Source organism: Zea mays, chromosome 3, assembly GCF_902167145.1.
Source record: "Zea mays cultivar B73 chromosome 3, Zm-B73-REFERENCE-NAM-5.0, whole genome shotgun sequence".
In the NCBI taxonomy this organism is placed as follows: domain Eukaryota; kingdom Viridiplantae; phylum Streptophyta; class Magnoliopsida; order Poales; family Poaceae; genus Zea; species Zea mays.
Window position 1 is genome coordinate 226,585,937 of NC_050098.1, and position 11,386 is coordinate 226,597,322.

Genomic DNA, 11,386 nt, shown 5'->3' on the forward strand with positions numbered 1-11,386 from the left:
TGTAGCAGAGTGCTACGTGTCTAGCAGAGAGAGAGAGCTAGCGCCCTAGGTACATGCCAATGTGGCAGCCGGAGAGGTCTTGGCACCTTGCTGGCGTGATGTCGTGGCTGTCGGAGGAGCAACGGAGCCTGGCGGAGGGACAACTGTAGGAGCGGTCGAGTCCTCACTGACGTCGCCTTGCTTCCGTAAGAGAGCTGAGAGCCGCCGTCGTCACAGAGCTTGTGGAGCGCCATCATTGTCCATCTGGCGGAGCTAGCCAGATGGGACGCCGGTCTTGTTCTCCGTGACCCGAGTCGGCTCGGGGTAGGATGATGATGGCGCTTCCTGTTGACGTGGCGGGCCTGTCGAGTCTGTCTTCCGTGGCCGAGGCTGAGCCCGAGCCCCTGGGTCGGGCGAGGCGGGGATCGTTCGGCCGAGGCCAGGGCGGAGTCCGAGCCCTGGGGTCGGGCGAGGCGGAGTTTCGTCGTCTTCTGGGGCTGAGCCCGAGTCCGAGCCTTGGGTCGGGCGGAGCGGAGTTCGCCGTCTTCCGGGTCTTAGCCCGAGTCCGAGCCCTGGGGTCGGGCGGAGCGGAGTTCGCCGTCTTTCGGGTCTTAGCCCGAGTCCGAGCCCTGGGGTCGGGCGGAGCGGAGTTCGCCGTCTTCCGGGTCTTAGCCCGAGTCCGAGCCCTGGGGTCGGGTGGAGCGGAGTTCGCCGTCTTCCAGGTCTTAGCCCGAGTCCGAGCCCTGGGGTCGGGCGGAGCGGAGTTCGCCGTCTTCCGGGTCTTAGCCCGAGTCCGAGCCCTAGGGTCGGGCGGAGCGGAGTTCGCCGTCTTCCGGGTCTTAGCCCGAGTCCGAGCCCTGGGGTCGGGCGGAGCGGAGTTTCCCATGGCGCCTTTGGCAAGGCCTGACTGCCTGTCAGACTCACTCTGTCGAGTGGCACTGCAGTCGGAGTGGCGCAGGCGGCGCTGTCCTTCTGTCAGACTGGTCAGTGGAGCGGTGGAGTGACGGCGGTCACTTCGGCTCTGCCGGGGGGCGCGTGTCAGGATAAAGGTGTCAGGCCACCTTTGCGTTAAATGCTCCTGCAACCTGGTCAGTCGGCGCGGCGATTTAGTCAGGGTTGCTTCTAAGCGAAGCCAAGGCCTCGGGCGAGCCGGAGGTGTGTCCGCCGTAAAAAGGGGGGCCTCGGGCGAGACGGAAGTCTCTCGAGGTCGGCTGCCCTTGGCCGAGGCTAGGCTCGGGCGAAGCGTGATCGAGTCACTCGTGTGGACTGATCCCTGACTTAATCGGACCCATCAGGCCTTTGCAGCTTTATGCTGATGGGGGTTACCAGCTGAGAATTAGGCGTCTTGAGGGTACCCCTAATTATGGTCCCCGACATGAACCGTCTGCACCACCACCGCAGACCGCCCGGACCGCGGACCATCTGGCCCACAGGGCCAGATCGTCCGCGTGCCCAAAAGTGAGCTCAATATATGCCTCCTGCCTTTTAGTGAAGGTTGACGAACCAAAATCATATGTACTACCAACAATCTTCGGAAAACACTAGATCTCATAATTCATCTTGTTCCGAAGTAAGAACTAAGCCTGATGCAAGTCACCGACTTTTTAATCCCATAGGGTGATCATTCAATAGAGCTCCAATGCATAAAGGTCGTTTCAGATTGCATCTTTCTCGGCCATGACCATTTGATCAATGGATCAAAATGTATAGAATGGAGGTGTCCCCCAGCCTAAATAGACAAAGGGACTATGCATGTACCATGGGTTAATCGTCGTACCATTTCATATTTGAATAGGAAAATATATCGATGATGAGTAGGCGGGTGGAAAACATCCTGGCATCACAGGATGAATATGCGATGCTTGTTGTGTCGCCTTTCAAGTCGTTTTATTCGGCCGTTTTGTTTTAACGGGTGATCGAGATTTCTTTGTTGGCCGATCACATAGACGGCCTTTTTGCTAGCATATTTGGAGAGCAACTGATCAAAAGTAGCACTAGCTTTGACCAGCCGACCATGCGTGCTTTGCCCTTACGTCTATTTCCTTACTTTGTGTGGAGGCTGACGCCTCTGGCCATGGACGGACTGTCCGGCTGAGTCAGTCGGACCATCCGCATGAGCCGGACCGTCCATGCATAGGTGCCGGACGGTCCGCGATGCTCGAGTCATGGAGTTTTGCTCGACTACTCGATTGAGTCTGCCCCTCGACGCATCCGGACTTGTTAGTCTTTATGCCCGGAGCTTTCCGAGCAATTTCTTCTTGTGATATATTTGACATGCGAGGATCACCAATGACGATGTTTTTGCCTTTGTCTTTATCGGCCACTTCGGGCTGAACCAAAGACCTTTTTGCTTGTGGGTTCTATTGTATTGACAGGAAATGACTGTGTCCACTTGCATCTCCTGAAAAGCCAATCAGCCCTCATTTATGGCCGATTATATCTGTCGACGAAAAACATTACAATCATTGGTGGCATGGGAAAGCGAATTATGCCACTTACAATAAGCACGTCTCTTTAATTCATCCATAGGAGGAATAGTATGTATTAATTTAATGTTGCGATTTTTAGTAGCTCATCAAATATTCTATCGCATTTGGCAATATTAAAGGTAAATTTAATCTTTTCTTGCTGATTCTTTTAAACCTGTTGTTAAGAAGAACATACAGAAGATTTTGCCTTTGTTGGCCAAACAAACTCAGCGGTATATACATCTGCGGATTCGTCATCTGAAATATCATGCTCTATTAGATGTATAGTACAGGCGATCGATTTTGATGTCTCTTTAAATCGTCTTTCACGGGTCAAAGCCCGCTGATGTAGCTGAGCTAATGAAAAGAATTGGATCCCATCTAATTTGTCTCTTAAGTAGGATAGCAACCCATTAAAAGCCATCCCGGTTAGCTCTTTGTCTGCGACATGGATCCGAGAGCATCGGTTTCTAGTGTCCTGGAACCTCCGGATTCGCGTCCCTGTCGGACTGAAGCTAAATTAGCTAGCCCTAATCATATTCCCCGGAAAAGAAATGTTCATAAAATTTACCCTTTAAATCATTCCAGGAATTAATGGAATTAGGAGGCAGGGCGACGTACCATGCAAAAGTGGTACCAGTAAAGGATAAATAAAATAAACGAACACAAAAAGCTTCCCCATTGGCCAATTCACCTAGGTGTGCTAGGAACTGCCCTATATGTTCGTGTGTGCTTCTACCATTTTCACCAGAAAACTTAGAAAACTCTGGTATCCTTGCTCCTTGTGGATATGAGACAATGTCAAATCGGTGATCATATGTCTTTTGATATGACTGCCCCACTCTAGCTACACTAACTCTGAGCCTATCTCGAAATAGTTCAGCCATCTCTTTCTTAATTTTCTCCATTGAGTCCGGTGACAGACCACTGGACCCTAGGCTGTGGGGCTCATTCAGTTGGGCATTACTAACCCGACCTTCTTGCCGTGGCCGAGCAATAATGTTGATCGACCTGTGATCGTATGGTACAATGTGGTTTAAATATGTAGGGGACGGAACGTACTGCTGCTGTGGTATGTAATAATTTGGTGCATAATGTGCAATTGTAGGTTCTGTGTATGCGTATCTGGTCTGTCCGGTGGTAAACCTGAACTGCCTGGTTGTGTTCACTATTATTGGGGTGCCACGCAGTTGTCCTGGTGCAGTCCCGGAATGTCCGGTTCGGAAAGCCGGACCGTTCGCATAAGGGCCGGACAGTTCGAGCAAAAGCTCGAATGGTACGACCATGTCTAGGGACGTCGATCTGTCAAGCAGGGATGACAGTGGTGATATTTGCCCTGGATATGAGTTCATCGGCATATCATATAATGGCTGGGGCTGCGAATCCACATTTGTTGCCGATGCATTAGATGTAGATATCCTATTACTAGTTTCATATGATGGAAAACTAGGAGCAACAGATTTATCCAACGCACGTGTTAATTTTCTAATTGATTATTCTAACCCTCTAATTTATTGTTTCATTTGATCTTGCTATTGATCTACATAATGTTTAATAGATTGTATGTCGTCGGGTTTACTTACGTTGCGGACTTGAAGCGAAGATAGAAGAAATGTGACGTCGGTCTCTCCATGTTTGACAATCTTCTAGTGGCGACCCCCCGTGTATTGTGATAAGAATTTCTCCTTCGCTTGACACATGTAGTCTTCGTAATGTTGTTGTCCCTCAGCCGTCAGACTTTCAACAACCGGCTTCAGGATATTGTCCGAGGAAATATTGGTGTGATCTTTAGAACTGACCATTTGAGAGCCTGATTTTTAGTAGATCAAGACACATGTTCCCCAGTGGAGTCGCCAAACACCGAAATGGGCCGCCTGCGGTGCTCTGCGGAGGCGCTGATGGTCCGCGACATAGAGCCGGATGGTTCGCGACATAGAGCCGGACGGTTCGCGACCTAGGCGCAGGAGCGTCTCCTCCTCTGCGTACGTCTAGACGGTACGTGCCTAGGGTTCGAACGGTCCATGATGGCGCAGAGGGTCTTCTTCTTCGTGGCAGGCCTAGATCTCGCCTCCCAAGATGGACCTCATCAAGGAGGAGATATCTTATGGTGTGTCTTGATGTCAGCAGACCACCCAAGACGTCTCTAGTTGACGTAGAGTCAAAAAGAGATGAAGATTTGAGATAGAGGAAGGCTAAACTAGAACTACTCCTAATACATAAGGTAAAAACGATAAGTAGATTTGATTTGATCGATTGTGGAGAGTTCAATCGGCTGTAACCATTTATCTATATAAAAGGGAGGTCTGCACCTACAAGTCGTTTCCCGAGTTAATCCCATAAATTTAGCTAATAAATCTCGCAAAAACTCGAAACCCTAATTAATTCTGCGCACGCGCGAACCATCCACGCCACCACCGCGGACCGTCCAGACTACAGGGCTGGACCGTCCGCCTGCCCAAAAGTGGGATCAACACTTGTCTCAGCATAACACTAGTGACACACAGGCTCATTGTATGGCACACAACGTTTTTGTTTTCATCGTTTTCCGTGGTCAGAGAACGCAAGTTAAAACCCTAGATATTCTTTTTTGTGAAAAGAATACGAATCAAATGAATTTCGGTAAGTGCGTGTTCGTGTTGTACAATAGAGTTAGTGTACTATAAATAGCTCCACACCATTGTTACCAACAACAGAACCAGGGACTTGTGCCAGTGGAATTTCCATCCGGAGGATATGTCATGTGATTCGACAGTATAGGTTGTGCCTGTCTTGTCGTCCTTAATTTTAATGCTCGACGAACCTGAAATTGCAAGCAGATGACCAGAGAGTTGAGGGGGCAACACACGACTAACATCTATAATTCAGAACAACCAACTATGCAATTTGATTATGAAATGGACTAAGAATTGGCAGATTTGAGTGTGTTAGCACTTACAGTTATAGTCAGTCCACCCGATGACTTGATTTTCCAAGTCATAGACAACCAACTTGTTTGAAAGCACAAGATCTGAAAGAAAACAGTGTGTCAAAAACACGGAATTGGAAACAAAAATGGGTTTGCAAGTGCACTGCAATACTGACCTCCCATAAGCACAATGTCCTTCCCATCTTTTGATTGTAATGCACCATTTTGGAATCCCACACAGTATATGTCATTCTGCTCCAATGAACGAAAAACGTGGACCATAAGAGTCATGACCATGTACTTTTTATGCACTCGTAAATGGAGCTTGCATGCTAATAACACCACTATTTCACCATTGTTGTGCTTGAATCAAAATATCAGAAATGAACTAATTGCGAAAGAGCCTCTAGATGAGTTGGTTAGGTGTTTCTGAGTAGCACTACTCTTCAAGCCCTGAGTTCGACTCCCGTAAAAACGAATTTCAGGCTGGGTTTAAAAATATCCCCTCATCTGTCTTACGACAAAGCACAAGCCTAAGGCCTGGCACTGCCCGTGGTTGACTGGTTGTTCTCATATGGACTATGTTGCCGCTGTGTATGGGTAATGGTAGGGTTCAAGAGTTTTCTTGACCTATAAGAAACGATCTATTTTTTATTCAATGTCAGAGGGTTGTCTTACCTCGAGCTTTTTTTAGAAATGGACTAATTAACAACTTACTGAAAATAGCTATATGTCTATATCTTATCCTGTAGAGTGTGGTATAGAGGCTTTACTGTACAGATGTTTCAATGTCATGTATGCGCAAAGGTTAAAAAAGAAATTATTCCCGAAAAAGAAAGACCTTCCAGCTATAAACATATAATAAAGGGAATGTATACATATACAAAAATGGCAGCCTATTTTCTCTTTATAAGCAAAATAGCGGTATAATCCAAAAAGAGGATGAGAAGTATCAGAAAGTTTAAAGGCAGACGAGGCAAGTACATGTAATCCAATTTGGCAACATAAATGTGTGCTATTTTTCTTTAACTTCTGTACAGTGTGTATGAACTTTGACATGTGATCTTGAAGTACACATAAAGCTAGATGTGCTGCAAATGTACTTGTGGTTTGTCAGCAGTACCCAAGTTTACTAATTTTGAAGCAAAATTAAGTATTGATGGGTGATGACCATGGTTAATCATGTAATACTAGTGTTTGGGGAGTTGACGTCATACCGTTACTGAAATTACACTTTTGCCAACACTCCATCGAGTGTGTCTATGACACTCTGGACCAGGCTGCACACTATCATAGTGATAGATCAACGCCATTTTAGCAATGTAGGTTTAGATTTATTTATTTTTTTGCAAATTTCGCGCAGTTTAAATCGACATCTTCATCCAAAAGAATATCTCTCTCGAGTTCAGAAAAATTCAGACGAAAAGAAAAACCAGCCTGGAGTTTGATATGGAACCTGGAGTTTGATATGGAATGATTGAGAAGTTTTTGGAAAGCCAAAATCCTAACAAAGAAAAATGTAGCAGAAAAGGAGAGCACAAGGTAGGTGCTTCATATATTCACATATACTAAATCAAGGTTATCAAGTCATTCGAATAATTACAATTAGTCGAGTGTATCAGTGCTATGTGATCAGTTATGCACTACAATTAGTCACAATTAGTTGACCTGATCAGTGCCATAGCAACTAGGGTCAACTAAACGAGTTGAAAACGTTGTACTATATTTAGTGATTGTTTTTCATATTGATTACCAATGGCCAACATGATATTACAAATTTCAGAAGTCCTTTATTTTAAAAATTATCATGAAGTTTATGCAAAAGGGGTGAAAGGAAAAAGAAGGCACTGAAGCCACTTTTAAGTGCTATAAGCTAGAATCAAGCTGAATCCATGCAATTGGCGAATTATAACAGTGCACAGCTGGGCTACGAGAGAAATTTCATGTTACCCCATTTGGGAAAAAGTACTCATGTGGATACACATGCAGTGCAAGATCATCCTCAAAATGGAAGGTGATGGTCGGGAATCCATCATCTACACTGCAAGAGAAATGAACACAACAGTTAGAATCATAATCATAGTAAGAGAATATAATATGTGGACCGGTGATTTATCTTTGTGCTAATTCAAATGAAATAGAGTAACTATGAAGGCACCATGAAAGAAGTATGTGAGGGCATTATCAATATCAGGATTCAATAGCGAAAGGGCCTCTAGCGTAATGGTTAATAAGGCTTCCGAGTAGCACCTCCAGGTTCCGGGTTCCATACCTCTCGGGGACGAATTTCTGCCTTGGTTAAAAAATCCCCTCGTTGTGCCCCGCCCGCTTCTGGGTTACGACCTGCGCGCCACCCTCCGGCCGGGCCGTTGCAGAGTGGGTGGTGACGGTCCGCTAGTGATGGGGGCCAAGGTTCGGGGATTTTTTCGGCCGGGACCATGTTTCAGTCTCTTCTAATATAATACCGGGAGGACGGTTTTTCCCTCCCCGGCTGAGTTTTTTTAATATCAGGGTTCGATAATAATTTATTTCATCATGTATGAAATGCAGCACAGAAGAAATTGCAGGTAATTTAGTACTCTTCCAACTGCAGCTATATTGTGTAAGCCATACCTTCCAGAATATTGGAAACACAAAAAATCTTGCAAATTATGGAAGGCTATATCTCGATGCTTGCTAAATACCTACAATTGGTTGAGAAATATAATATGTAAAGAAAGGAATATGGTCCTCCGTCACAAGGGACAAACTAGCATAGGATCTTTGTCATACCACATCCATTACTTGTTTGAAAACCAATTCTGGAAGGTATGTCAAGGTAGTACCACTGTCGATTATGGTGCCTTTTTTCTCTCCTGTTTCAAAAACATGAGCCGGGAGCTGTAATGTAGTGCCACCAACATCAATTGACTTAAGGTTCACATTGTAGTGCGGCCTGGAAAGTAAAATCATGACAAGCTATGAGTACAGTATAAATGAAGTAAAATGACTAGCTGCAATGCATCGCATCTCAAGTTGAACTAAACTCTGCGCCAATAAAATATGCATTCATATAAACTTTGTAACAGTGCTATTGATAAGAGGTTTTACCAACCCAAAACTTACCAAAAACAGGGGTATGTTCAAGAGGCCATGGGCAAAAAAGAACACAAAGTAGCACTAGCACAACAGAACATTTATCCAATGAACAGAAGTTTTAATATGCATGTATCTTTCTTTCCTTCGCACATGCAATTTTATCGAATCTTATTCCACACTTAATAAGTGTCCAGTTCTCATATCATTTTTCCTTGTTAATTGAATACTAAGCAAGTAAGCAACATGCCTAACCAATGGTTATCACTTGTAAGGGCAGTGGCGACATAGTGCATGTGCATGTCAGTTGCCCACCATTTTTTTATCAAACATGCAAGAAGTTTCCCACCATTTCATAGAACAAGCATGGCAACATGTCTTTAGGGTTGAGAGTATGATGGTTTCATTTTTTTATTTTGTTTGAGGTTCATGTTCCAATCCTAGTGAACTGGTGACTTGGTGATTAATCAAAATTGACAGCTATGAACATTTAGCAAAAACATTATATGACTAATGAACTATTAAAATGGGGACTAGTAAAATGCATCATTGAAATCAACCGAATCCCAAAATGTCACATGAAGTGGCATGGAAGTTTCCTATTGAGTCCAACTAGAGTTTTAAGTTACAGAGTAGTTATATTGTCGCAGAAGTGACGATATTATCCTACCAAAAAACAAACATTACGCATGGTGAAAATATTGTACGGTCATATTTTTTTGTCCTTAACACAGAACTGTATTATGCACTTTTATGACTCTTTCTACAGAAATTAGATAAATAACCTAAGTCCCGAAGCAAGTTTCAGAAACTGAAATTAACTTAACTAGTTCTAGTCTTCTAGAGAGGTTCACCCATGAGTGTAATGCATCCAAAACGATAATTAGTACGACAAGGTACATACATGTCAGCTACTAACGGTGTTGTTTTTACTTTTGGCTGAACAACATTTCCAATAGCAAAAATTCCACCACCCTTTATGGTATCCAAGCAATGAGCAAATATCTTCTTCGCTTTACCAGCAGCAGCTAGCTGTGATAACATTGACGTATTTGCCTGACCAAAACCAAGAATTCCATCAAGAGCTTGGTTTGAGTTGCCCAAATCCCCACCTTGCTGAGCACCACACCTACAAAGGAAAGAAGAATCATGTATCTCCATTTGACACTTCAGCACCTATTAACAAATGCTAACCGGTTGATGCTTGTTTCCTAATCAGCTCTTCTACTGCAATATGATAAAGAGTGTGGGATGCATAGTAAACCCCACAGCAGGGTTTATGCTTTCCCAGATACCTATCTTTTCAATGAAGTGATAGCACAAGCACATAGCCTGGATGAAGGGTCAAGAATATAACTTCATTATCAGATACTGGGATAAAAATCAACTTCATCCTAATAGAAGAACAGGTCAAGGATCATGCTAAACTTTTCAGGCAGCAAAATAGCCCATCATGAATGTTGTCCAACAAAAAAAAAGTTACAATGCGGTAAACTGATATGACTTGACTGTTGACTCACCCGAATGTGATGGTAGCATTGCCAGGCTGTGTCTGTCCATCCCCAGTCACCTGATCAAACTGCAGCGCATCGGTGATGAAGAACCCAGTCGTTGAGCTACCATCACCGTACATGACGCTGTACTCGCAGGGCACATTGGCAGTGCACCCTGGCAGCTTCCCCCCATAGGTGGCCGCGCAGAATCCCTGATCGCAGGACACCGTGCTCCCGCTCGAGGACGCCTTGGGGTCATAGAACGTCAAGTCTAACTGCACAGAGATTTCACATCAAAGTGGACAGAACTCAACTTTCACATCAAAATGGGCACAACTGAACTAATCTGTAGTTCAGACACAAACAAGAAATAAAAAGTGGGAATTGGTACCCCGAGTCCGCTCTTGCGGGGGCATTTTGAGCAGGAGATGCAGTTAACCCACAGGATGTCGCTGCCAGTGTCGACCTGGACGTAGTAGCGCTTGGGCGGCGTCCCGAGCTTGATCTCCGTGAAGTAGAGCCTGCGCGCGCCCGGACCGGCCCAATAATCCCCACAACCAAATCAAGCACCCCACAGGGAAATCTCCCAAGACAAAGAAACTAGCGACGGAGAGGGCCGGCACGTACCCGGTGTCAGTGGGGAGACCTAGGCCACCGAGCGGGAGGTCGGCAGCCGCGAGAAGGCGGCCGTGGCGGCGACCGTCGTGGGCACGAAGGGCGCTGATGTTGGCGCCAGTGTCCCCTCCAACTCCGGCTGGTAACTTACGCCGCACCCGGAAGATGCCGGCAGCCGCCGCGCCGGAGACGGAGCCGACCGCCGGCAGCAGCGCGGGTAGGAGGAGGAAGAGGAGGGCGGCAAGCCATGGCGGAGGCGGGGCCATGGATTATTCCTGGGTAGGAGACGGCAATTCAAAACCGCTCTGCACGCAGCAACAACAGTAATTGCGGGGGCGGTTGGGCCTCGGGCGGCGGGAGGCCGGCTACTATCCGTGTCCTCCCCTGCTGGCAGCTGCTGCTCCTCCTCGCCGTGGCCTCCGAGCCTCGGCCTAGAGGCGCTTGGGTGAGGATTGAGAACCGGCTACTAGAACAAGCAAGGCACCGGAAAACGAAAACGGGGAGGAAAGCTAGCTGGGAGTGGGTAGTGGGGTCGGGAGGGTTTCTGTTTTGGGCTGGGCCGTAGAGAGCCTGGAGAAAAAATCTCAGCCGGATCTCAACCCGAAACTCTCAAGGCGTGTAAACGGTCGTACAAAATACTATTTTACAGTATATACTCTAATATTTATAGAGTGAAATTTGAAATAAATAGTGAGATAAAGCGTGGGATATAAAATCTGCTAGAGATAATCTGAGCAAGCTCGTGGCCCGACACGACTCAAAAAGCTTGATGGCCCTAGGGAATAGGGATGTACTCGCCGAGCTCGTCAGATCAGATCAAGGTTGGGTTATAAATCGGTTGGTAAGGTCCA

The 11,386-nt window shown here is 46.1% G+C and overlaps 1 protein-coding gene across 2 annotated transcripts; it reads right to left on the minus strand.

Annotated features, from left to right (window-relative positions):
- Positions 1 to 4,938: 4,938 nt before the first annotated feature.
- LOC103651531 (aspartic proteinase-like protein 2) lies at positions 4,939 to 11,086 on the minus strand. 2 transcript variants are annotated; one of them, XR_004857393.1, is made up of 10 exons: positions 10,548 to 11,051; positions 10,312 to 10,441; positions 9,948 to 10,195; positions 9,332 to 9,556; positions 8,125 to 8,287; positions 7,625 to 8,036; positions 7,303 to 7,393; positions 5,529 to 5,604; positions 5,383 to 5,454; positions 4,939 to 5,247 (listed from the first exon to the last, which is right to left on the minus strand). XR_004857393.1 is itself a non-coding variant. In XM_008677180.3 (10 exons), the coding sequence occupies exons 1-10, from the start codon at positions 10,799 to 10,801 to the stop codon at positions 5,105 to 5,107; spliced, it is 1,473 nt and encodes a 490-aa protein (XP_008675402.1). In that variant the 5' UTR covers positions 10,802 to 11,086; the 3' UTR covers positions 4,939 to 5,104. The 2 variants fall into 2 exon arrangements, 1 of the variants encoding a protein (XP_008675402.1); XM_008677180.3 differs by having other exon boundaries at positions 7,966 to 8,036; positions 10,548 to 11,086.
- Positions 11,087 to 11,386: the final 300 nt, after the last annotated feature.

Coding starts and splice junctions, on each gene's coding strand:
- LOC103651531 (XM_008677180.3), bottom strand. CDS start 10,801: ATGGCCCCGCCTCCGCCATGGCTTGCCGCCCTCCTCTTCCTCCTCCTA. Junction 5,605..7,302: donor AGTACTTTTTCCCAAATGGG/GTAACATGAAAT, acceptor TCATTGGAGCAG/AATGACATATACTGTGTGGG. Junction 5,248..5,382: donor CGGGTGGACTGACTATAACT/GTAAGTGCTAAC, acceptor TTGCAATTTCAG/GTTCGTCGAGCATTAAAATT.